We start from the raw sequence: 27,510 nt of genomic DNA on the forward strand, positions 1-27,510 counted from the left end.
CATGACCAGTGACATTCTGGAGACCCGAGGGGCATGTGGGGAGGTGGGGGGCATTTCTTAGGGGCTCTGTTTTTAAAACGCCCTCAAATTCAGCACAGAGTAGTGAGATTGGAACGAGATTATTAAATTGAAATGGGGGTAAAGCCATGTAAACTGAGATGCAAACTGAAAGGACATCGACTCATTGAGAGGAGAGGCCCAGAGGGCAGGGAGGCAAGGCTCAGAAAAACTCCCTGAGTTCACTTTGCAGCCACGCCCCTTTTCCAGTGGTCCCCACGGGCAGGGGCTGGAGGCTCTAGAAGGATTCAGGGTGGACAAGAAGGGAGAAAGAACACTGAATCACTGCAAATGGGGCCACAATCTTTTTACGAGAGGAGCGTCGTGTCCAAACTCGAAGTTAGCCCTCTTATGTCCTGTCAGGTCCCATATCAGGCTCAGGAGACCAGTCCTAGCAATCTGTTTAAACCATGCAGTTTCCTGTCATTTGAAGAAATTGGCAAACCGTCCCTTTCCCCTAGCTGTTTCATGGATGTCCCGAGGATTAATGAGCTAAAGTATCTCCTGTAAAGTACTTTCATCCTCTGTGTTAATGCAAAATGTTATTAGCATATCTATAATACTACGTGCATATGCGAATGTATATATCACTTAGCCTGAAGGAGGAGCATTTTCATTTCAAGTCTGTGATAAGATGTTGGAAAAGATAATAACCGAGACTGTCTTTCCCCTCCGAAGGAAGGTTCAGGTCTAAATAAAGTTTTTTTCTCCATTGAGAAGGCGTACCTTCAACGACTTGGCTAACTGCTTCGTAAAAGTACATCTGCCCTTCTCTCCATATGTTGTCTTGCCTAAAGAGAGATTTTTACTGTTTCCCAGATTGCAAAAGATACACAACTAGTATTATTTGTGTATCACACTTAGAGATCTCAAGACATTCATCCAAGAAATGTGCAGCTCAAGCTTTGCCGTAACAAGGCATGTTTGTTTTAAAACATGCTTGTTGCCTTTAGGGACTCAGAACAGGCAAGATTCATGGTCCCCTTCAACAGCTGTTTTTATTGTATTGTCTGTGTTGTCACGGCACGAGAAAAGCCTGCTGGGGATGGAGATTCCTTTCTCAAGGTGCATTTGCCTTTTCAGTCGGGGGAGTGGTCCGTGGGTCCAAGACACTGTTCTTTTCCCTTTTACTTGTTAGAACATCTTTGACCCGGCGGAGATTCTCAGTGGCATAAAACTTTAGAATTCAAAGGGGTTTGGGAAATTGTCTCATTCACCTTTGTCATTTACAGATGCAAAAACTGAGACCTAGAAATCCCATACTTAGCTAGTGGCCAAGCAGGGAACTGAGTGCTGGCCTTTGACATCTATTCCTGTCTGAATAGAAGGTCTGAAACTCCTTCAGCTGGCCTGGGCCGCGCCTGGCTTCTTCCTGTGAATTTCAGACTTTGAATCAGCTTGTAGGCACTTAACAAGGACCCATCAAAGCATCTTGGAATAAAAATGGGGTCATTTTTTGGGACAATGCTATCCTCAGCTGGACCACATCTGTAGCACTCAGCCTTATAGATAGAACTTGTGGGCTGAGAACTTGAATGCAGCCATTGGAGGTTACATGATCACACACCTTGATGGTGACAAGTGCCCAGAAGCGTGGACTGCTGTTGTAGAAGTTACTGTGTGCCATAGCTTGTGCTTCTGGGACCACTCACTCCTCTTGTCAGACCAAAGCACGGGGTCTGAAGTTCACAGTCAACAAATAGATTAGGAGCCACTGAGGTCAAATTGGGGGTAATTTCATCTTGAGGGGTACAAAACCTCAAGAAAAGAGGACCCCTCCATCACTTGGTCTCCATGAGAGGAAGAGAGAGGCCTTGTTCATTGATGTCTATTGGCTTATTACTTAACCTATTGATGGAATCTCTTCCCACCAGGGTAAGTTTGATGAGAGTTAATGAGAAAGAGAGACAGGAAAAGGGAGTTTTTCATTCCTTTTAAATGAGTAGAACAGAGTAAGAAGGACAATTTGTTACGTGAAGAGAAAAATGTATATACTCGATTTTAGGTTTTACATTTCCAATAATGCATGGGCTTTGTCCTCTCCGGGTTTAAGACAACAATTGACTCTGTGACTTCTCTTAAAAAACAAAAAACAAAACAAAACCCCTTCCTCCCATCATGGACAGAATGAGTATATTCTGGAATGCACACTAGTCATTTTTATTTTTGGACATGTCCTAAGGAGAAGCAATTTTCTTCCCACAGATCAGTGATAAATTAAATGTGAATGATACCCCAAGGGCAGAATTAACTGTATGTTACTCGGGGGTTATGCTGAGGGGTGGAAAATACATTTCTATGTGGAGTTCATAATTTGTAAATCTCTTATAATGTGGATTACGTTTAATAATTACAGACATTTTTATAGCAGAGGACATGTATGTTGGAGGGTTTTTCAACATGACTATAATTTTGCAACTTTAAAAAATGTATTCTTCTCTTATAATGAGAGAATTAATATTTGGTTCTTTCAAATTGATATCTTCCAGATGCTTGCCAGGAACTCTGTTGGATAATTGTCCAAATTACAGTATTAAAGGAAAGCTAAAAGAAAGAAATACAATATTACTGTAATTATGAAGCAAGCAAAAGGAATTCCATTTAATCATCCATCTCAAGTTATCAATAATTGCAATGACTGTTAAAGTGTTGTTAGCAATACTTGTTAAAGTATTTGGATTATGTTATGGATTGCCGCTGGGTAGCCAGTAGGATTGGTTGAAAATGGTGCCCCAAGAGAGTTTCTGATGGACATTTTTGAGAGTAAGAAAATGGGATCTCACTGAAAACTTACAACTGTATGAGTTGGCAAGAGACAGGAAGAGTGCTCATGAGTAGGATTTACGTGTTGCGAGAGCTTAAGGCTTTTAGAGTGCAGAGCAGAGTTTTTCCACTGGACACATATACCCACTGTGATAGATGCTACCAGCATTATCTTTAGAGATGAAATGGAGTGTAGTGTGGGGAGAGAAAGGGGGAGAGAGGGTAAGGGCAAAGAGGGAGAGAGACAGGAAGAACTGAGAATGAGAATGCCATATTCACAATCTCTTCAAAAGGGCTCAGAATAAATGAAGTTTAAAACGTGTCAAATGGGAACTATTGACCTACATGTGGTAGATCAAAGATGCAATGGGGAAGTCATAAATCAGTGTTGTCAGGTAATCAATAGACAGGCACCTGTCTTTGAATGGGCCAAAACAAAGGACAGGCACCAATGAAGGGTCCTGATGTTGAGGAGTTGGACACGAAAAGCCATTCTGGAGGAGCTGAGGTGTGCATGGGTGGTGAAGTCATTGACCACAGGGACAATTCCTGAATTCCAGGGTTTTGAGCACAATGTAAGAACAAGTTCTGGAGTCAGAAGGCCAGGGTTGGGGTCTAAGCTCTGTGTTTTCTTGTAGGGTAGCCATGGGAAAGCTTTTTAACTTCCCTCAGCCTCAGTTTTTACATCTTTAAAATTGGAACCGTAGAAAGGGTTACTCTGTGGATTATCAAGATGAAATGACTTGACACATGGAAAGTGTTGGCCAAGTCCTTCTGTCTAGTAAACAATATTAGATGGTGACCATTAGAGCATTTACTCTTTTTTTTTTTTTTTTTTGAGTTTGTGTGATCATTTTCTCTGGGGCTGATCGGAAGACACCCATTCCACAATTTATAACAAAACTAAAATTATGTGAAAAAAATTCCCAGTAGAGGACCAAAAAGAAAGAAATATAAAAGCTACTGACAGTTTTCTTACGGTGATTGATTATGATTGTTTTTCCTTGGCTCTCTTCTCCAAATCATCAGCAACATAACTTTGTTCATTTTTAATGGAAAATGATACTAAAATCATCTTTTTCTAATGGGCAAACCTGTGAGCTTACTCCTAGAGACTAAACACTTCTCTCAGTCTCAAAGTAAATCTTTTTAACTTAGGGAGCATGGTATTGGCAGACTGGGGCAGTTTGAGGATGCTCATTAGAACCTGCTTATAGCATGTTCCGTTGCTTTTATTTAGCTGAAAGGTGTCATTTGTTCTTCTCTTGCCATGAGAAGCCTTCGATTCTCTGATGGGTGTATTTAAGTGACAGCCGAGAACTAGGCAGTACACAAATAAAACAGGCCATCTCCTTAGGGGTTCAGCGTCCTTCTGAATTAGGGGAACAGGGAGTGCAGCAGTTAGGGGATCACAATAAGAAAGGAACGATCTTGGAGCGCAGAGGGCTTCTCATTTTATCGGTGGGCATCACCAGGGTAACCTGCTGAGGTCAAGTGAAGTCTTTCATGGAAGTTTTAAGGGAGTAGCTGATAAAGCAGAGGGGCAGAAGACCCCTGCAGAGAGGCACCAGTGAAGATGCAGCCTCAGTTATCAGCCTGGTGTGTTTCACCGGTAGATACTATTTTCTTTTAAGACACAGCCTCTCTGGGAGTTTCCATAATTGCCATGAACTCATTCCCATTGTTATAAAGAAACCCACCCCTGTGACTTCCGCAGGGCTGTTATTACAGTTGGCGGCTGGCACATTCATTCAGAAACCCTACCTCTCTCATCAGTGTTGCCAACAATATCCAATTAGACATGGCCCGGCTGGACCCGAGACGGGAGCATTCACCTAAAAATCATTTTCAGGAGAACAGTACAAAGCTGTTTTGGCAAAAGGCAATCCAACAGAAGTTTATAATTGGTTAACTTCTGGGGCCAGAATAATGCACCAAGAGCAGAGATGTTGCATATTCAGTGGCAGGTGGGATGGGACAGAGATTTCAGTGAGGGGCGCAGGGAGATGGCTGCATGAACAACCACAGAAAGTGAGCTTAAACTAAAAATATTAGGCATGTGTTGAGTTGCAATAGTAATCGTGAAAAGTGGAATATTAAAAAAAATTAACAAAGAACTCCTAGGAGAAGAAAGCTTTCAAACTTTGCTTTCTCCAGCATATACCCTGAAGGAGCCCCTTAAGGTGACACTGTTTTGAAGGACAATGGGTGTGGGCACAAGGTGCTTTTTTTTGTTTGTTTTTTGACTTTTTTCTCTTGTAGCTAATTGTGTTTGGTGACTTCTATAGACAAACCTGTTTCAAACCTGCTTCCCATATCTGATTTCTAAAATCTAGATTTTATTTTTTTTAAGACTTAGCAAGAAGGGCTATGGCCTATTTGTAACTTTGTAAACATCAAAGAATGATGGCCAGTACTTTCCTGGAGAAGGGCCTCACCCTCTCCTCCATCCCCACCCACCTCACCCCACCTTAAGAATCCTTGTAGCCATACCTCAGTGTGGAACAAATAGCTTTGGTGTCAAAAACAAAACAAAACAAATGAACAAAACAAAATGAAGCAAAAGCCTTCATAGAAACAGTTCAGCAGACAGCGTTTCCCAAAGTGTATTCCACAGCACACCAGGGTCCCAAGATGTTTAGAGAAAAAGGGTTTCAGGGTCATGTAAATTCATGAAACACTGTTTGTTAGTTTTTCTTCTAGGAGTTCACAGTGCATGTGAGCACGTTAAAGAACCTGACTGGTTCTGCAGCCATGAAAACGTCCTCATTTTCATTTCCTTTATTTCACCCTGTCCCAGGTGCTTCTGACTATGAAGCTCCTGCATCTCCACCTCCCTGCCCACACCCCGGCACTCAGTAACATCCTGCAGATTACATTCTGGGAAATGCCGCAGCAAAAGATCTCAGTTTCCCAGTTTGGAGGCCTGGAATCTTGATAGTAATTGTCAGGCAGAGTCTACTTAATCTGGATTTCAATAATTAGTGTTGGGACCAGCTTTCACCTGGAAATTTATGAGAATGATTAAACGAAGTTGCTTGTGATCACAGAGAGTATCGTCTGTGTCCAGGGAAATCTTGACTCTTTCTGATGGTGCTGGACTTCCCCTTCTCCAGCGTGGCTGAGACATGGCTGACAGGCCGATGGGGCCTTTTTCGTTCCTATCCTGCGCCGTCTCTCCTGGGACACCAGAAGAACGCTTCCCTAGCAGGGCTTTAATTATACTGATTTAATATTGATCTTCTTTTTAATATGAATTTCTTTCATGAGCTTCTTTTAGGAGGACACTTTCCTGTTCCCAAGTGGTTTTATTTTTTGCTGTTTTAAAAACCACTTTTACGTCAGTCTAATTTCATCTAATTGTTGTCAGAAGATGTGGTTTGTACAATTTCTACTTTTTTAAAAAAAAATTTAGTGAATTTTTTAATAGTCCTGCATATGGTGAATTTTTTATTACAGTTCCATGGATGCTCAAGAAAAAGAATAATGGATATTCTCTGCAAAGACAGTTTGACATATATCTATAAAAAACAGTATCGTTCAAATACTCCATATCATTTTTTTGCAATTGATTTATTCAAGACCGAGGTACTGTTTTAAAGTCTTTCAGTCCTAGGAACATTTTTTCCCCTTCTGCTGTTTCTGTGTTGTATATTTCAATTCTGTGTTATTTGATTCTTAAGATTTATGAGTTTTATATGTTCATTGTGAAGTGTGCCCTTTATCAAAATAAGATTTTTAAGCCCGTTTAATGCATTTGGTCTTGAATATGACTTCTTCATATATTAGTACTGCCATGCCCACTTTAATTTATGTTTGCTTATCCATTTAGTTTCAATATTTCTCTTTTAAAATGTTTTAGTAGAGGCAAATAAAATAAAAAGATAATTTAGGTGTGTTTTTCATACACATCATGGGTCTTTTTTTTTTCTTCTCTTTAAAATTACCTTTTATATACAACAGGCAGTGGGATTTTTAAAAACGAATCTGAAAGTTTTTGTCATTTCATAAGGCTATTTAACCTGTTTATACTTAAAACAGTTTCTGGTGTTACTTCTGTCATTTCGGCTTTGTGCTGTTTTCCATGTTTCATTGCTTTTCTTTCTCTCTCTCCCCCTTTCTCTGTCCATCTGTCCGTCCCTCTTCCTTCCTTCCTTTCTCTCTTTCTTCCTTTTTCATGTAACATAGAGTGACCATATTTTCTTTGATTTTTTTCCAACAGTGTTTCCCTTTTAGATCTTAAAAACATCATTTGAACCTACATTTCTCCATCAATAGTAACAGCTAAAACTGAGTGTTTCCTATCTGACAGGCACTTCTCACATACAATATATGGCTAAATTATAGCAACCACTGAATAACTATATTAGCAACTAGGGAATGCTATTTTATATACATTTTAAAGATGAGAAAACAGAGTCACAAAGAGGTTAAGGACAGAATTTACACCACTTTTCTAGAATCCACAGCTACAATTTGAACCCAAGCGGTTTGACTCAGGGGCCTGCCCTCTTAGTCATCTTGCTAGACTGCCTTTCTGTTTTCACGAATTAAATAATATTATGTCCATGTAAGTTGGACAGTTAATATTTTGTTTTACTTTATTCCTCACTTACACATTTTTAAAAATTTCATTTTAGAACCAGATCATGAGATTAACATTTGATAATACATATTTTCTCCCTAAAGATTTATATTTTATGTTTGTATTAGGTAGTAACCATGTTTTCCAAGAGTCATTTAGACAAACCTTGTTTAACTGGACTGTCCTTTTATATTATTCTTTAGTTTGATTTGGGGGCAGCTGAAGTTCGCCTTCAAGTTATTATTGTCAATAAAGATGAGGTGATATGTTTTCTGAGCTCTTGCATAACTGAGCATCTTTGAGCAAAACTCATGAGGAAAAACTTGGCTGGTTATAGGTTTACTGATTATAATCCTTTGTATTTTCAAACTCTAAGCAGTACTGCATTTCCTCTGACATTTAGTGTTGCAGAAGGGAGTATGACCCAAGAATGCCTTTTTGCATATGTGTATGTGTACCTATGTAGGTTTACCTACACACACACACACACACACTCTCTCTCTCTCTCTAACTTTAATTGTACTGTGCAACCCCCATTCTGCTCAACAAGGAGCAGTAGTGTTGAGTTTAGATGGACAATCAAACACATAAGATGACGCTTTACCCAGAACCACATGAACTCATCCTTGGTAAAGGATACAGAGCAAGCATCCTAGAATGGCTTTGTGAAGGTCTCTGGACTCCTAGGCACAGCCTCCTTGGTCCTGATCACTCTTCACTGAGGAAGTATGTGGTCATGAGGGATGAAGCTGAGCTCAGCCTGGAAAAGCTTTCATCAGCCCTGGGGTTTCTTCAGCCTTCACGCTTGGCTAGTTAGGGAGGGCCTTTGTGTTTGTGGATGTACAATTAGTTAGTCTCCTTGTCTCTGCAAGGGTATGAGACTCGCTCCCAATCTCCAGCGCAGGTGCATCACACGTATGCCTGGTAATCACCTGACAAACAATCAGAAGAATGAATACTAACATTTGGCCAGACACATGGGCCTTAGCTGAATTCTCATCTCAAATCTGAGACAGCCATCCTCCTTAGAGTTCCTTTTCTTAGTGTTGTTTCAAATGCTGGCTCCCAGAAATATCACCAGAACTACCTGTTTCTAGGACAGACCTGAGTTTATTGCTTACTTTGGTGGGACAGACAGACTAATGCCTACCTGCCTCCCTCCAAAGGTGTCTGTATTCTAACCCCTGGAACCTGTGAAGATGTTGCTTTATATGGCACAAGGGACTTTGCAGATGTGAAGTTAAGGCTCTTGAGATGAGGCGATGATGCTGGATTATCAGACTGGGTCCAGTGTCATCACAAGGATCCTTAACCATGAATGAATGAGACAGAACAGTCAGGGTCTGAGAGGGAGATTTGACCATGGAAGCCAAGGTGGAATGATGTAACTGCTGGCTCTGAATGTGGAGGAAGGAGCCATGGGACAAGGAATGCAGGTGACCTCCAGGAGCTGGAAAAGGCAAGGAAATGACTTACCCTCTAGAGCCTCTAGAAGGAGCACTGTCCTGCCAACACCTTGATTTTTGCCCAATAAAAACCATTTTGGAATTTTGACCTCTGGAGCTGTACTACATTAAATTTGGGTTGTCTTCATTCACTACATTTATGGCAACTTGTGACAGAAATGATGGGAAACTAATATACTTGACAAGGGAGAACAGGACGGAGGCTCGATAGTCTCTCAAAGAGGGAAGGGCAAAACCAGGCTACTTATTAAGACTTTAAAGTTTTGTTTAAAGTCGGGTATTTTAATGTAGGGGCTCAATTAGCATTGGGTAAAGATCATGACATAATGGTTTTAGATTGGTGGACACTACAAGGCAAGAATCTTGAGGAGAAGTGTCCAAAAGGTCTTGGATCAAAGAGTCAGTTGATCCTTTCTATGAAAGAGTTGGTGAGATGTTCTTGAAAAATAATACATTTATGAAACATACATTTATTTGTAATTTCTATTTTCTTGGGCAAGAGTTTCCTAGAACAGTAAACTTATGTGGATAGAGACAGGGAACAATAAAGTCATATTAATGTAGGCAGTGGGCTATGTGGAGGCAGATGGTTTGGGGTCTCAATTATAAAAAGGATATAATTCAGTCAAATTTTCAGATATCCCTGAGGCTGCAGGAAAGAATCATCTGGCAATCTCTTTTTTCCTTGGGACATTTTCCCTTTTTTTTTTTTCCCCTCTAAGTCAAATGTTTCAATAGAATACAAGTAGATTTTAGTCTATGCCTACCCGGATGGTATGATTTTTACTTAGTTTAGGAAATTCTTTTTCGTATTTCCTCGTGTATTAGTTTTATATCGCTGCTGTAACAAATTATCACAAATTTGGTAGCTTAAACAGTAAGAAAAAAATCTTACAGCTCTTTAGGTGAGAAGTTCAACACGGATAAAAGTCACTGGGCAAAGTCAAGGTGTGGGGGCTTTGTTTCTTCTGGAGGATCGTGGAGGAGAATCCGTTTTCTTGCCTTTCCAGCTCTTAGAGGACACCACATCCCTCAGCTTTTGACCCCTTTCCTCCACCTTCCAAGCCGGCAGTGGTAGGCTGAGTCCTTTGCATCTGGGCTGGTTCTCTGCAGCTGGGCTAAGTTCGGTGCTTTTCAGCACTTGTGATTAGATTGGTCCCAACTGGAAAATGCAGGATACTCTCCCATCTCAGATAGACTTTCATCCTAAACATGTCTGCAAGGTCCCTTTTGCCACGTAAGGTAACACATTGTCGGGGTCTGAAGATTAGGGCATGGGCATCCTGAGGGGAGTTGTTACCCTGCCTGCCACCTCTATAGTAAGTCCTTTCCACGTGTAAACCCTTCCTCTACCTTTTGAGGGCACTACTCCCTTTTACATAAAATGTATTATACATACTTTAAAATATTTTCATAGGATTTGTGTTTGTTTCATTTGTCTAGTAGGCTTGTTATTTGTCCAAAAACAAGGTGGGCAGCGTTTCCTTGGCCTTCTCTGTGCCTATCTGTGTTAATACCTGTTTGATCTTCAGTTGGAAGCATGCTTTTTGTGCACTGACGTTCTTGTGTTGGAGAAGGCCAGTATCGCTCTCACTGGGTCAGTGAACATACCTTTGGAGGTCTTAAAGATTGTTGACCAAGAGCCCTGGTGTCCATGGTGGCCCCATTTTTGTCTCTCTCTGTGTTTTAAATGAGTGTGTAAATGGGAAGTTAGGGCAGGAAAAATTATTTGCTACTAGTCAGTTGTTCCCTGCACTTAGCATTCTCCTGGGGTTAATTGCTTTCTATTTCCCTTCAACATGCTCACAGCTCTCCTCACGTTGCTTGATTCTCAAGTGCTCTGCACTGCTGGAGCTCTGTCTCAGGTTCCTGAGTGCCCTGCGTGTGCCCCATCGTCATGATAACTGCATTCTTTACATGTCACTGTCGGGGGAAGAATGTCATACGCCCCGACCCTCTTGCATTCAGGGCAGCATGAAAATGGACATTCTGTTGTGCAGACACGTGCAGGGACGAGGCCTCCTGTTCTGCCTCACTGACCTTCTCCCCGGCAGTAGGAGTAGCCCCCTCTTTTCATCACAATGCCCAGTGTCAGGCAGATTAAGTTAGCAAAAATACTTCTAAACTGTAAGGAGCTCGATGAATGTAAGCTTTGTTGCTGCTTTCTACAATTGTTATTGTCAAAAATATTAACATGCACGTCTATTTCATCTCCTCTCCAGACTCACCTGGACATGCTGGAAAAAAGCGTGAACCCCAGGCAGGTCTACTTCCGGCAGGAGGTTCTCTGCCAGACGCTCGGAGGAAATTCATGTCCATTGGTGACCATCACCGCCATGCCTGAGTCCAACAGTGCTGAGCATCTGGAGCGGTTCCGTGAGTAAAACAAGGACCTTATTCTTTGAAGATTGGGTGATGGGGGCTTGGTCCTCAGTCTTGGAAGCACTCTGTCCTTTGAGGTCAGATGCTCTATAAAGGGTTGGGGACTGGTCTACCTTTAGAGAAATATACTCCCAACTCTTCTGGATGGGATGTCAAGGGTAAAGGTTAATGTTGCTTTGATATCAAAGGGAGGAAAAATAAATCACAAACTGTCAGAGAGATGAAATGACTTGTCGGAATTGAGAGCAGCTTACAAGGAGCAGTTACTTCTCCTAAAACAGAACCAGGACTGGAAAATGAATCGCCTTTTCCAACCTCTAATCCAGGGACTTTTCCCCCCATGCTCACTGCCATTAAACTCCTGCCTCTGTCAAGTTTGGAAAGGAAGGAAGTTGAGTCCTGGAGCCCTGGCTGAAGGGTTCCCTTGATGACCTGAATATAACTTGGATTCGAAGAGCTGATGGTGTGGAGGAGGCTCTAGCCAAGAACTGTAAAACCAAACCAAAACATACAGGCACCCACACATAGACACGCACAGACACAGACACAGACACAGGCTCACGCATGCTCATTTAATGGTGGAGCCCTGAGCACCACTGTGGTTTACTGGTAACCAACCAGCTTTTAAAGTTGGCTCCTGACATAGACTGAGACCTGAGATAAGGCAGGAAAAAACAAATGGGATGGGGAATGCTTTTCAATACGGAAAAGTTGGGAAGATGAAAGAAAAGACCGGGGAGTTAAAGATCCAGCTAATTTATCCCCCAAACATGCAGCCTTACCTGATGAAGTGCTAACTGCATTCAGGTGAATCTTTGGCGGGTCAGAGACGGAATTTCTCACACCCCATCAGCATCTGACAGTGGAGGCTTAACAGTCTGGCTAATCAACAAGCCATTATCCCATCTGAATTAATAAGGCCTTAAAACACTTTGATGAATAATAAGGGATTTTCCAAAAATTCTCTTATGTGGTTTATGCATCTGAGAGCAATTTCTGTAACAGTCAGAGTCCTTCCCTTGCAGATGAGCACTTCTGGGAAGTTAGAGACAGTAATCCTTCCAGTGCAAACTTCATCCAACAATTAATTACTTACTTAGGAAAGTGGATCTACACATGTCTGTATTTTGCAGGTTCCGTTTCTAAGTAGCAGCTGCGCAGTGCCCAGTGTCTGATGATCACATGCAGCTGCCTGTGCTTTTGCATTTTTATTTATGCCAACAATGGTGCTCTTGGTGATATTCTAACCACAGAGATCATTCTTACTTTAAGGAGAGGACTTAAAACACAGAAAGGCCCTTGAGTAATTTGGCACTCTGAAATAGTTCAGTTAAAAAGAAAAAGAGAGAGCGCAAAGATCTCTTAGCACACCTTCCTAGCAATCAAAGGAGGCCGGTTTCTGCTTGCGCTCTAAGAGTAGTAATAATACACACGTACTCTCATGTGTCACTACAGTGTCTCCCTTAAACCTGTGCTAGTACGTCAGCTGTTGTCCGTGTCAGCGGCATCCTGGGCACACGTGGAGAGGGCCCAGAGAGCGGTGAGCTGAATGCTGTCCGTTTTCCTTTTGGCGTAATAGACTTGCAAGTGACCATCACTGAGCTGCATCCCGAGGGGAAAGGACTCATGGGCGCTGTCTTCACAGGTGTGCCAGCCATACAGCTGCACAGGCCCCATGCTTGGAAGGGCCTTCAACTTTGTTTAATGCTCTTCTAGCACCATCTTGAAAGTCTTAAAAAAGTTTCGAACGAGGGGCTTTGCCTTTTCATTTTGCAAGGGTCCCTAGCATTGTGTAGTCAGTTCTGGGACTAATCTAAGGTCATGTGGCTAAAAAGTGACCAAGGCTAGTGCCCTTCCCATGTTACCATCCTCTTCTTCCAAGGATGCAAGTAGCTTTGCGAGTCCACTGAAGGTCTTACACGTATGTGTTATGTAGTTGATTGGTATCTTTCATCGTGGGGCTGAATTCAGGACCCTCTATTTTTACAGAGGAGGTAAGTGGAACTTAGTGAGATTAAACACCATGGTCAGGGGTGGTGCCTGTTTCCGATTTTCTTATTCTGATTCCAGGGTCCATATGCACAACAAATGTACTGATACAGTCACCAGAACAGGTGCTGAGCATCACCATTCAGGCTCCGCTTTGTGAGCCAGAACTTCCCCTCCTCTATGTCCTCACCTTATCAGAAGCTAGCTTAGTTGTTAAAGCCCCTCATACCGAAATGTTCCAAGTCCATTTGTTACCCTCTTCCTGCTCATAACAAATTTTCTTTTCTTTTCCTTACCCAGTGGGAGCATCTTCATGGTGGGCGTTTCAGACACCACGGCAGGAAGTGATACAGGGAAAATGGGGCATGGGAGGACAGCTGTGTCCCAGGCCCCAGATGAGTCCCTGGGACGCACTCCGCCAAGGGAGGGTCCTTGGATTTACACAGGAAAGAATTCAAGAGCGAGCCATGGTTGACTAAAAGTAGATTTATTCAGAGAGAGGCACACTGCATAGGCAGATCGTAGGCAGTCTCCGAAGGCCAGAGAGAGCAACCGCGAGGTGCAGGCTGTTAGTTTTTATGGGCTCAGTAGCTTCTCATGCTAACAAGTGGGAGGGTTATTCCAACTACTCTGGGGGAGGGGCAGGGATTCCCAGGAATTGGGCCACCGCCCACTTTTTGACCTTTTATGGTCAGCCTTGGAACTGTCATGGCACCTGTGGGAGTGCCATTTGCCATGCCACGTATCACAATGAGTGTATAGTGAGCCTCCAGGTCTACTGGAAGTCAGGTCTTCTGCCATCTTGGTGCCCATGGCTGTGTCATTCTTTTAATGGCTGTGCCCTGCCTCCTCCCCTCCTGTGTCAGAAGGAGAGAGGGAGAGAAGATTCAGACCCTCCTTCCAGGCCCTTCAGACCCCAGCACAGGGCTGAGATTGCATGGCCTGGGCCTCAGTGCTGGGAACTTAAGTCCTGAGTAAGCTGCAGATTCCAACATTAGCTCAGCAGGTTGCAATGTATACACGAACACAAGCCAGTGCCAGTGAGAAGAAAAAGCGCGATATGAACACTATCCACCCCCCAGCATGCAAGTAACCATGGCCGTAAACCAGAAATAAAACCATGTGGCTTTCCTTGAACCACAAACAGCGCTTCACTGCTGTAGGACAAGAACACAGCAAGTGAGCTGGCAGCTCAAGACTCTCCTGCCTCCAGGCTTCCCTCCAGGGGATCCTCAGTTGTCTTACCTGCTTCCTCCTCCTGGGGACTAGGCCTTCAGGCTGCAGCTGTATTTAGCTGTGATCTGGCTAGTTTCCCGTTCAGTGGCGGCCACTCACCCCTCAGGAGGAGGTATTTGTGCACTGAAAGCCTTTCTTTCCACTGTGCAGGATTATCACTTCAGTCTTATTTTAGCAACCCAAGAAATAAGAGCATGGCTATGGGGCTGAGGGAGAAAGTCCCCACTGGAGACTGGTTCCCTGGTGGTCTGGCCTGAAGTCCTGGACCTGGAGATTATTGAGAACAATTTATTGATTACTTTTAGTCCTTCCTAGGGTCTGGGCTCCAGAGAGTCTCCTGGAAGCCTTAATTTGGTTTGATTTATTTTTCAAAAGCATTTTTATAAAAAGCTATTTTCCTGGAAATATTAACTGTATTTTCTTGATAAATATATTTTTAATTCCATAATAGCCAGATTTGCCTGGTGTATGCTTTATTGCTCTCTGGAGAACCAAGGATGAGTGCCTTCTCACAATGGTCCCAAGAAAGAAGATTTACTTTACACCTTGAGATTTGAGCCCTCAGAGCCGAGATGTTGGCAGATCTCCGAGAGCAGAGTCACTCTCTGCCCTTTTCAGTGGGACAGTGAACACAGGGAAGTTCTCTGAGACATTGTCATTGAAGTCTTCATAGTAGAGACAGGCTTGAAGAGAAACACATAATAAAAAGGGAACCATTACAAAAGGATAAATGACTCAATTGGAGCATCAGAGACTCTTCATGGATGAGGCATCGGAGAATTAGTAAGTCCAGGCACTCAACTAATAGGATTCCAGGGGTCACGGGAGCCCTGGAGGTTTGGGGTTTGCTGAGTGGAGAGTGAATGAGGAAAGAATAGAATCCAAGAGGATGGGATAAAGGCCTCAACAGGTCATCCAATCAGCAGATCTGGGGAGCAGGTTCCTGTAGGCAAGATCAATCCAGGACATTGATTCTAGAGCTTTCTGAGACTACGCTCCCCTGGTTAAAGGTGTTCTGGCAGAGCTGCACTCGGCCTAGTTAGAGTCTTTCATGCACTGTATGTTAGTAGGTACTCTGGTTGGTAGACCCTTTGAATATGCGACACCTAAGTAAAGAGCTGAGAAGTCATATTTTCTTTAGTTTGTGTACTCTCAGGACCAGGGTGTGTGTGTGTGTGTGTGTGTCTGTCTGTCTGTCTGTCTGTCTGTCTGTGTGTATTTGGGGTTTGATCTGAGAGGAGGTAGTGCATTTAAGCAGAACTAGAGAGCAGTTGAGAGGGTAAAGTCTTGGGGGAGGCAGGGCATTGTTTCCTCAAATCCTAGTGGATGAGAAAGCCAGAGAGGAGAGGAGTTCTGTTGCCAGTGGATGCAACTGCAACCGGTGTTCCAGGTTCTTGTCCCAGAAAGAATTCAGAGACAAGACGTAGTGGTTAAAAAAGTAAAGTGAAGATTTATTAAAGGATGGATAGTACACTCTCAGGGGAGAGTGGGCAGGCTCAGGTGAGCAGCTGCCCTGTGTTTCTTTGGCAAGTTAGTTACACAGGGTGTAAAAATGAATAGGCGGAATATTCACTGGGGAGGGAAGAGCTTGGGGTCGTATTCCCTGATTATCATCCCAACTCCACCTTCCCAAAGGGAGGAGGGATTTTTGTCCTTATTTAGTCTGGATCGGAAGTGTCATGGCGCCGGTGCATGGTGGGTACTTCTGATCTGCAAGGCTAATTTTATTAAAAATGAGGGCATAATGAGCAAAAGGTTACATTCAGACACTGGAGATTCCTGCATTTTCTCACCTTTCTCTGTCGGTCTTCAGGCCACTCATCACCCCAAAGGGTGTGACCACTTATCAGCCCAAAAGTTTCTGCCTTTCTTTCTCTGCCCTGGGGCCCCTGGTGCTTATGTGATGTGTGGTTTCCTCCATTTGGCCTGTGCCCCTCTTTTCTTCCCAGTTCCTGCCATTTGGTCTGCGTCCCCCTTTCTCTGCTCATATTTAGCTCCCTGCCTTTTCTGACACTTCTGCCTTTTCCAAGGCTCAGCCATCCCCCAACCCATGTCTCCTTTCTGCTTCTGGCAGAGGCACTGCCTTGGCTGTCGTGGGCTTTCCTGTACTTGTCGTTAACGCCATTTTGCAGATGGCCAAGTGAAGCCTCATGGAAAGCAAAGAACCAGCCTGAGGCCCCACCCATAGGAAGTGGTGCTCAGGGAGGAGACCCCACATCTCTGTCCCGGAGTTCCAGAACATCCCCCTTCTCAGGGTCTGCCCTCACCGGGAAATTCCCCAGAAATGCACACAAACCAAATGCTCTGCTTATTAAAGACCATCCTCATTTTGTTAACTTTTCCGTTATCTCCACATTCCCCCCTCATATTTTCATGACCATTTCAGTCCAGGGAGAGTTGAGTTCCTTTTTGGGTTTGGGGACCTACGTCTCTTCATTTTCCCCAGGAACTTTCTTGCTGATTTTTGTTTTTCCCCTTTGGACATCTAGAGATCCAGACCCTAGAACGGTGTGGTCTTGACCATCCTCAAGACCTACCTGAGAGGGGGGACGAATTTGTGGGGATTTTCTGAGGGAAAATGTCATTCTCTTCTCAGAAACTCTCATTCTCCCAGCGCCTGGTTGCTGACTGACTCACCGACGACTGGTGAGAAGCCAGGAAACAGCAAAGGTGGATGGGAGAGGGCGGATCTGCTATTTTTGCCCTCGGAGACACCTTCTCCCTGCATTTATTATAAGCTAAAAGAGCAGAGTGTAACCTTTGTGTGTCTCTGGCGGTGAGGTAATCTCGCTCGGCTGCCACCGCCTCCTCTGGTTAACACGCTGTTCTTTCCAGGGGGCCTGAGGGGGGAGAAGCCAGAGGCTGCATTTGCCTTTGCTGAAGAGTGCCTTTCCCTAGTTCTTTTCCTTAAGAGTCTTCTTACCAAAGCAATGTTCTGTTCAGCCTGCCATTATGCTAAAAGCTTTTCCTTGGAAGACAATAGCTATTCTCAGAAAAAAAGATTTACTCAGGGTCCCGAGGGTGTAATGAGCTACCACGCGGCACCTGCCTGGGCTCGGGAGTTGTCACTTGTAAGTGGTTTTAAATGAGCACAGAGTGGAAAAATACACAGCTACAGAATTCCCCTTTTGGCTTCTTTGCAAATCATTTTCCATCCTCTCTGGCCTTTGTCTCTTTCCAAGACACCTGATCAGGTAGGAAGAGCAGAGCTTTCCAGCGGGGAGAGCGGGAAGCGACAATGCTGGTCCAAGGAAAACAGAAACTCTGGTGAAGTAGAACCTCTCACTCCTGGAAATTTCTGGGGTTTTTTGCACCCCCCCAGAGGCATGTGGGGCCAAGTATTACTAAGGGATCACTGAATTTTAGAGCTTAAACATCCATAGAAACTGTGGGTTTAGGTTTCCCAGTTGCTGGTGAGGGATTGAAGCTCAGAAGTGTGGACAAGCTGTCTCGGTCACCTGGCAGGTCGATGCAGAGGGGGCTTGAGACCTCAGACCCCTCGTCTCCTGGTGAAATTCAGTGCTTTTCTTTTTTTGTAAAGCACTGCTTCTGACAAATATTAGAACTAAAAAAACAAAAATGAACTACAAGAGTATAAAGAGACTTCTCTCTATGGAAGTTTTTAATAAAAAGAGTTAGGATTAAACTAAATTGTACCCTCTTCCTGTCTTAGGATTTCCATCTCTTCAGGCAACCAGGGCTTGGAGCCACGGTAGATATTAGGAATATATTATGTAATTTTTAAGAAAATTTTAAAATATTTTAGTTGAAGTACAATCAGTTACAATGTGTCAATTTCTGGTGTCCAGCACCATGTCCCAGCCATGCGTATACATGCATATATTCGTTTTCATATTCTTTTTCATTAAAGGTTATTACAAGATACTGAAAGTAATCTTTGTCATTGAGGCACTCATAATCCACATTGTGTGTGTGTGTGTATGTGTGTGAAAGTCACGTGAACAGGTCATTATGATACAGCAAGTTATACCAGAACAATTAGACCAGAACAAAGCTCAGTGGAAGCACAGAAAACAGAGCATTTATCTTCATGGTGGAATCAAAGAGGGACTGGAACCCTCAAGGGGAAGCTGTCTAAATCTCATGTGCACAACGGCCCCTATATTGACACAGCTTTGCTTTCCAAGAAACCTCAGGTGGGAATCCAAAAATTATTTGAACTGTTTGAATCTTTCTTGAGAAGACATGAAAGGGGGGTTACATAAAACACATCCAAGCCACCGTAAATTTGTTTTTCCTCGTCTTTCTTACTGTTATCAATCGGCACACACAAATAGTGGTTCCCAATAATCCCACCATTTCTCAGTACAAACCCTCACACTGGATGACATTGAGTCTGATGGAATATCCCCTTTCTGTTTCCCGTTTCAGTCTGGTCACTCCAAGAAGAGGAAGGCTAAGAATTTTTCCTCCTTCCAAGGCTGGTTGGGGGGAATGGGAAAAACAGTAAAGCCTTACGGTTGAGTAGTTTTGCTGATACCTGATCACATATTTTACTCTTACACAGTTTTTATGTAATATATTATTTTGTCCTTATAGTTCCCTTGTGAGTTGAGGAAGAAAATAAGTATTAACGCCCATTTTTATGATAATAAAGCTGAGATTCAGTGCCAGTACCATTGGATCTGTGTCCTGAAGTCAGACTGCTACATGCAGAGACATGGAGGAGTGTCTCTCCACGCAGGAAAATAGCATTTGCAGAGACAAGGAACCCTGGGAATGATGCTGTGAGCATCTCAGGGAGCCAGGACGATAGGATGGTGGACTGATGATGGAGTCAGGCAATAAGGAGGGAAAAGTTAGTTGGGCTGAGTGGTAAAGAACCTTATTTTTCATGTTAGTTTCTCCTGAAGGTAATGGTGAGCCAATAGGATGTTATGAAAAGCTGAGAAATGACAAGATCAGATTCATTTTGGGGGAAGATTTTGTGGCAGTGAAGTGGGAGAAGTCCAGAGTAAGGATAGCAGGGGAGACATGTTGCCCAGCCTGGAGGAGTTCTTGAGCATTTGGACCCTAGGTTCAGACTCAGTGGGGTTCTGATCTTGGCTCTGCCATTTATCAGCTTTGTGACCTTGGAAAAGATGCTTCAACTCTCCGTGACTAGGTTCCCCCATTTATAAACTGCAGGTAACAATAGTACTGCCTTCATGGGTCAATCTGAAGATGGTAAAGGGCTTAGAACGGTGCGTGACACATAACGAGCATTCAAGAAGTAACAACAGTTGTCATCATTCACCTGCATGATGAGGTTCCCAAGGAAGATAAGTCTATGGAAATGGGGGGGAAGGGTCTAAATTTGGGGACACGTCTAAGTTAGAAGTGAAAGGTCTTATATATGGGATCTTAAAAAAAAGAGACACAAATGAACTTATCTACAAAACAGAAACAGGCTCACAGACATAGAGAACAAATTTATGGTTACCAAGGGGTAAAGGTCGGTGAGAAAGGATAAATTGGGAGTTTGAAATTTGCACCTCTTGGGGAGTATTGGAAATGTTAGCTGTCTTGATTGTGGTTGTGGTTTCATGGGTACATACACCTATCACAATTCATCAAATTGTACATCTGAAATATGTGTAGTTTATAAGAATCATACCATAACAAAATGTTAAAAAATAAATTTCAAAAAAAAAAATTTAAAATAAAGAAGTGCGAGATCTTGGTGATTGATTCAGAGTAGGGATAAAGGAGAAGGAGTTGAAATAGTTTTACTTTGGGTGATGGGTGTGCAGTTTAGGGCCAACAAAGGAGGAAATGAGAGAGTAAGACTGTTGTGGATGGATATTGAGTTCAGTCTTGGAAAATGTTCATTTCCAGAGGCCTGCAAATTATATAAGAACTCAGGCTACACATAATTATAAAGCCAATATGCTATAAAATATAATCTATTTCAGAGGGAAATAAAACAAATTTTGCGTTACCTGAGTAATTTTCTCAATTAGCAAGGATACTGAAAGTTGACTATATGTGGTTACTGTAGCAGAAACATGTAATATATTTCAGCAGAATCAATCCCAGAACTCTCCTGTCCTATAAATATGTTCACGAGCTATAGCAATTTATATCTTTTAAAGTAATTAACTGTTTACAGAGTGTTTACATATGATTAATTGTTCCACACAACAGCTCTGAGAGGTAAAGAAAAAAAGAATTACATTTATGACCTCCCTCTTTAGATGGTAAAATTGAGGCCCTAAGAAAGTCCTATGATTAGTAAGAGTTAGAGCTCAGATTTATCCCCAAACTCTCTGAATCTTAAGCTTCATAACCACCACCCCCACTCTACGACTTCTCTCAGCTGTGCAATAATGAGAGAAATCCTTTATTTTCAAGATACTACCCCCATCAGTGAAAATATTTGTTTATATTACAAGTAACATATGCTAGGCTTCTCCAACGCGTGAATGCATATGTGGTCATGTTAACATGAGTAAACCTTGTGATTTTAGTAAAATCTAAATTCTGGTCCCTCTGCAGGACCCTGGATGCCCTTCTCGCCTGTATCTTACCCTTCTATCAGTGAGGGATCCACATGAATCTTTCTAGTCCTTGACCACAGCAAGTTAACTACCTCCCCTGGCCTCTGCATCTGCTGTTCCCTTGAGTGGAACACTTTTTCTCCAAAGCTTGGCGTGGTCGATTTCTTATCCTAGCTCAGGTTGAGGACGCCTTCCCGGTCACCATATGTAAGTTCCTCTGCTCAGAACCTCATTATCACGTGACCTTGTTCTGTTTCCTTCATATCCCCTATTACTGAGCACCATGAGAGCAGTATTTTTTCACTCTTGCCTCTCTAAGAACCCTTCCTGCACAAAACCAGTGCACACTCAGTATTTATTGAACAAATGAGATCCTCGCATCTGTTCTTGCTCCTTCCCACAATGCAGGACCTTTAACTTCTCTTGAAAAGTTGTTTCTTTCCTAGGTATTTCTTGGGGTAATCACGGGTAGCCTCAGATGTTCTCATAAAGTGGCCACTGGCCACACTCACCCCTATGGACCACTCCTTTCTTTCCTGACCTTTGGGCTTCTCTTGGTGGTTGTCTGCTGCCCTTGCAGCGACTAAAAGGACTCTTGCCACTGCCACGGCTGGGTTTTCAGAGTTGCTGGATTCCACGTAAATATGAGGGGACTAGCACTCCCCAGAACTCGGTACCACACCTCAGTGATGCTTGATGCCAGTCTCCCTGAGTTTCCCATGAAAACAACTCCTTCTTCACAGGTGGGGCAGGGACCAGATGGCAACCCATGTCTCCATCGTCCAGACGTTTTTCTCTCTCAGGGTCCCTGCACCTAAGACATAAAAGCCTAACCCAGACTCCTCATTTGTCTTTAAGCCCCAAATGCAAAGCCTTCCCTGACTCTCAACATGTGCTGTCAAGAGTGGGTCACCATCAGTGTGTCAGTTCCAAAAGTAATCAAACTCAGACCGCCAGGCTGTGCTAACCAGATGATACTCGGATTCATTTATTTCAAAGAAGCCTCACAATATGACCATGAAATTTGTTTTTAAAATTCCCTATTGTTTTTGTATAACAGGACAATAGAATTTGTTGTTTATGGATACTAACGTGTATAGAAAAAGTATCAAATCATGCTTTAAAAAAAAAAAAAAAAGATAGTACCAGGTTCAAAATAGTGATTTCATCTGAAGATGGAGGAGCAGAAAGGGAAAGGGAAATGTCTTAAATCTACTGGAGGATTTGTATTTCTTAAAGGAAAAGAATTCTAAGGAAAATATGACAAAAAGTTACCAACGTCACCTGCCTCTATAGAAGCCACTTCTTCCTCTCGTCGTCTACCGAAGGAGCAAAGTTTGTGTGTTTCTCCTTTGGGACTTCTTATCAGTCTTTGGAATTTAGTTCACTTGGCTGCTTTGGGACGTTAACCTCTGATTGGTTCAAGAAAAGTTATGATGGATAGATTATTCAGCTTTTTTTGTTTTTCTTTGATTAGGATGAGGGCAACATTCCCCAGTGGCTTTTTACATGGGTTCCTTTGAGAAGGCTGTTAAAAGTCTTAAAAGTATGTGGTCTCTTATTCTTCTGTTAATGGGAGTTCTCACTCCTTGAGCTCTCCATTAACATCCCTTTCTCGATTGACTTTTTAGTTTCAATTATTAGATTTTTCACTTCCGGAAATTTACTTGGTTCTTTTCACGTCAGCATTTTGCTTTTAGAGTCTCATTCCTTGCTCATCTCTTCAATTTCTTCTGCCTCCCACTCACGAGGCCTCGTTTCCTGGTGTGTTCTGTAAATTTTGACACGAAGTCACTGTTTTTACTTAGGATTATATCTCTGGGAAATCCTTGAGGTCCGAACTGAGGCTGCTTTATTTAAGAAAGCATTTGTATTTACTTCGGCTAGCCACCTGAGGATGCTAGCAAATTGGGATGACTATATTACCTGCCTTAAATTTGGGGGACCCCATATGGATTGTGAATTCACATGTATGGAAAAATTGGCTTATAGTTAAACACTCCTGGGGAGAAATTGAAATAAAAAGTTGTTCTTGCTTTCCCTTTCTGTGAATTGAGAATGAAGACCTTTGGGGGGTCTCAGCTTTATGCAAAAATCTCCTATTGAATGCCCCACCGCGGGTGAGCCCCATGCTTCACTTCCCTGGGTCTCCTGCAGCCTTCAAGGCAGAAGCTCAGGGTCTCCCAGGCTTGGTAGAAACCCTCAGGTGAAAAGTGTGCTTTGATGCTTGCTAACCTTCCAGATTTCTTGGGTCTCACTTTGTTTTCGGCATCTGCAGATTTCTTCTTTTCCAGATGGGCTCAACAGTGCATTGAAAATGATTTTCGAAAACATAGTTTATTTTAGCACTTTGGTCGTTTCATTTGGGGGATTGTTTGGAATACTTAGTCTGTTATTCTGCTGGAAATGGAGGTTTTCACTCCCTGATCTTTCCACTTTTCATGCTACTTCTTTCCATTAGAAAGGGGAATGGAAGTCTATTTTTTGTTTACTCTAATGGATAATATGAATTTGAAAGTCTGTTTGTGAATCTGAAATTGTATCTCGGCTCTGCTATATTTAGAATTGACACTAGTCTGGCTGAAAGAATACTCTTTCTTTTCTGATTCTTGGGACACCTTTTCCCCCCCGGTAGCATAAAATAAGGATTTTAGGGAAGCGGCATTTTGAAAATTTTAAATTAAGAATCCAACTAAGGACCAGGTTTGCTCCAGGGCCTCCTGCTTATTTATTTATTTATTTTTTGATGTCATGAATATCAGCAGAAGAGAGATTTTCATTTGGTTTTATTTTATTCTTTGCCTTTAAAATGACTGATTCACCTAGAGGCACCTCCTCTTTCTGATTTCAGTCACCCATTTCCAACATCAACTTCCAAAAGTCAGGTTATTTAATCCATCCCAGCTGTTCTGCTCTGTGAAGTTTGCCTGGGGTGGCTCCAGCTGTGGGAGGAACTCCTCGTTCCCTTACAGCTGGTAGACAGTCCCTTCGTCCCCAAAGTGCAGTTTCTAAATTGCAGTTTATAGGGCAGGTAGACTTAGTGTAGTTGGGGCCAGGAATGATTCTCAGCATAGCCGATCCGTGTCCCCCAGGCTCTCAAAAACCCTGGATACAGTGATACAGTAGAACCTGGAGATGGATCCTAGCTGTTTTTTCAAAACTAGTGTTCATGGACCTACCGGGATCCTTCCTTCCACTCCGTTAGAGCGGAGTGAGGAGTGATGGTGACAGCACAGCTTTTCTCCCACCCCAAAACAAAACACACACAGTCACACTGCAAGCCTGACTTACAGAATGCCAAGACTGTGTTACAATACTCCTTTTCTTCTTCTTCTTGAAAGAAGGGATTGAATTATTGGAGGAAAACTGATGCGAATGATGGGGCATTATCCAACTTGTGATTTCCTACACCCATTCTCCCAAACAAAGTTGGAAAAAGAGACGTAGTTTGGCCGTCTAGACAGGCTTTTGTAAACAAGAGCCTCCCGAGGCCACAGCTGGGCGATCACTCCACTGATTCCAGTTGCAAGAGAGATTCAGGAACACAGACTCCGGCTGAGTCACTGGGCATATTAACTACCTGAAATGCGGTAATTGAAATGCATGTCCAGAGCCACCTTGGTAATGATCTCTTGATGGAGTTCTGCCCTCAAGCTGGTATGTATGGTGCTGCCTTTCCCCAGCAACAGATGAATGCGTTAAGAGCTCGCGTGACGCAACTCTGAAGCAGCTGGTGATGCCCTGGTGTTCTATGGGCACCTCCCTGTAGCTGATTTTCTGTGGCTCATTGAATATTGAGTCCAGGTAGCAGGTATGGGTTTTGACGTCCCAGAATTTTATAGGGCAGGGGCATCCTCAACGTGTACTGATGCGCATCTGGGTTGGAAGTGGCTGTTCGTGAAACTGACAGGATAAAACCCTAATTAGAAAGACCAGCAGGCTCCCTATAACCCCGGGATGTTTCAACAGAGCTGTCACTGTCTCCCCTCAGGCAGGATCACTGGGCTGAAACACTGAGCAAAAAGCATTTTGTTCAATATTCAACATAAAAAACTCCCATCATTAGCAACGTGACAAGTGAAAGGAGGACCTGCGTATCAAAAGACAAGGATTGGTGCATTGCAGTTGTGATGAGTGATTCTCAAAACTTGTAGCTGATGGGGAAGTAGCTTCCAGCTTCTGAAAGATGCTGTCGGAAACTTGTAGAGGAAAATGGGTATGCTCCTTGGGTCTTCAGCAGACTGAAGCTTAATTCGAGGGTTTGGAAACACTTCAGGCTGGGAAAGGGGTTGGTGGGGGTACTTGAATTTGAATCACAATTCATCTCAGTATGTTGTAGGGCCTTTTCATTTCTCTGAAGCTCTGTTTTTTTGTCTTTAAATTGGAGGTTGTAAGCAACTATCTTCTTTGTTTAGGTGTATAATGTAGCCCTGTTTATTAAGATTCTGAACTCTTTGGGGAAGAAGGAATCCTACATACCATATTGCACTCTGAGTACACTTGTGCAAACAACCTTTATTCTTATAATTGAAAAGAAATATAGCCAGATCATACGGTAGTTTCTTAAGCTGTTGTGCAAAGCGAGGATCCTTATCTTAATTTCTTCTCAGTCAATAACATTTCCTAACTCAGAAGGAAGAGGAGTGGAATAGAAACTGTCCTGCTTTGAAGGAAGCTGTGATGTAATGATTTGGTGGGCAACTTACACAGTTTAATTAAGCACTTTGATTAAATCAATATGTACCCAACAGTTCGGCCTGGCAATCAGCTTAATCTCATTAAATGCTGTTCAGGCCCCAATAATTGATTAATAATACATTATCGTTTATGAATTATTGACTTCAAGTTATTATAATCATGCCTGCTTTGTTCACTGCACCTGCTGCCACATGTTAATTATGAAATGCTCAAGCATTTTTCTTGGAATAACTTGAGAGATAAAGCTGATGGGGTTTTTTAATGAAGTATGATTATCTGTAGTTCAGAGCTAGCCTTTCTCAACCCCGTGTTGTTTAATAAAAGGGAGCAGGCATTTGACTTTTTAAGAGCCAAGGCTCTAAGAATTAAAAGACAGAGTTGGAAGGCTTCATGACCGAGTTGGATGGTGAGTCCTACTAAATGAGGTGGGTGATGTCAGCCTCATAAGCCAGTGGAGTCTGCTTATTGAGCAAGACCTTGCCTTTCCCAGTAGGAAGTGGATCCCCAGTGTCAGTCATCTGGGGGAAAATATAGGACCTCAAAGAGGAAAATAGAACTGGCAACGTAAAGGATGGTCCTTAGATGCTGGGAGAGGAACGTTTTGGAACTTCTAACATCAAGGAAATTTATTAGTCAATGTCAACTGACCCTGGGGATGATCTTCTTCTTCAGCTGAAATCATACCAAAAAAATTATTCCAAAAAAAAAAAAAAAGACACCTATTATATGCCACTAACTGAAATAGGCACTGGATATATGGACATCATTCCTATCTTCCTGGAGGTTACTGTTTCTGTCTTTGAAGTTTGACTATGCCCAGGGGCATCTGGGGATTCTAGAGGCAGGTCTGGATCTTCCCTGGCTAGAAACAGGAAGCACGAAAGCTATTCAGGGAAATGCCTTTTAGAGGGGCCTTGAGCTGAAGGGAAGAGTTATCCCACCTACGCCATGGCAGTCCTTTGCATCTGCTTCTCTCTACTTCTAGCTCTGTGTTTTGTTTTTTTTGGTGGGGGGTAGCTGGTTAGCAAAATCTTGCTTTGGAGCCCCAGTCTGGTCTCAGCTCTGCCAGGGGAGTCAAGGCCGGAGTTGGGAATGAGTTCATGCATGAGGCCAAGCATAATTCATGCTCAAGGGGAAAGTGAAATGTGGGAGAGGCAAGACTCAATTTGGGGAAATCCCATGGCCTCTTCCTACATTGTGGGTCTCTCTCCACAGCCTTCCTTGAAGGACCTGGGCTTGATTTTAGTGAAGACATCCAGGGAGGCATCACCATTGCCACCTCTGGTTCTTAGCTCTGCGGGAGTCCTTCCCTCCAGGATGAACGGGGGCTTTCACTCAGAACAGCAGCTGTCTCTCCTGAGATGCTGCTTTCCCAGTGCAGTGACCCTTGGATCTCCAAGACCTGGTCCAGAAACCAGCAGAGTAAGAAATAAGATCTACTCTTCAGGCTCAAAGAGTATTTTTCCTTTTTGTGAATTCCTTTAAAAGCTGCAGGTTTTCCAGTGTATATTTTCCAGGAAAGAAGATTTTAATAGAGTAGCAAGACATAGCTTCATGATCAGGCCTGGGTTGGCATCCTGGATTTTTTGCATGAATTTGGGGAAGTGGCTTAAATTCTCTGAACTTCAGTTTCCTTGTCTGTAAAAGGGGGATGGTATTATCATCCTCCTAAGGGTGATGAGAATGAATGCAGTAAGCTATGTTTTCCCAACACAATGTCCAAGAGAGGGCGCTCGCTAAACGCTCACATACATATTCTCTCCCTCTGCCATCCTTGACTATTGTAAGCTGAAGTGGCATCACCCATTTTATTTGATGTCATTTGGGCACTCAG

General features: G+C 42.9%; 1 protein-coding gene across 3 annotated transcripts in view; it reads left to right on the top strand.

Moving 5' to 3' along the window:
* The window catches only part of AGBL1 (AGBL carboxypeptidase 1), a 618,212-nt gene that overhangs the window by 140,876 nt on the left and 449,826 nt on the right, over positions 1-27,510 (top strand). For all 3 annotated transcript variants that reach the window (XM_045522553.2, XM_074353945.1, XM_045522552.2), the window contains exon 17: positions 11,094-11,247. In XM_045522553.2, the coding sequence (XP_045378509.2) occupies positions 11,094-11,247 (154 nt within the window). The remainder of the gene's footprint in view (positions 1-11,093; positions 11,248-27,510) is intronic.

The sequence above is a fragment of the Camelus bactrianus genome, chromosome 27 (assembly GCF_048773025.1).
Source record: "Camelus bactrianus isolate YW-2024 breed Bactrian camel chromosome 27, ASM4877302v1, whole genome shotgun sequence".
NCBI lineage: Eukaryota > Metazoa > Chordata > Mammalia > Artiodactyla > Camelidae > Camelus > Camelus bactrianus.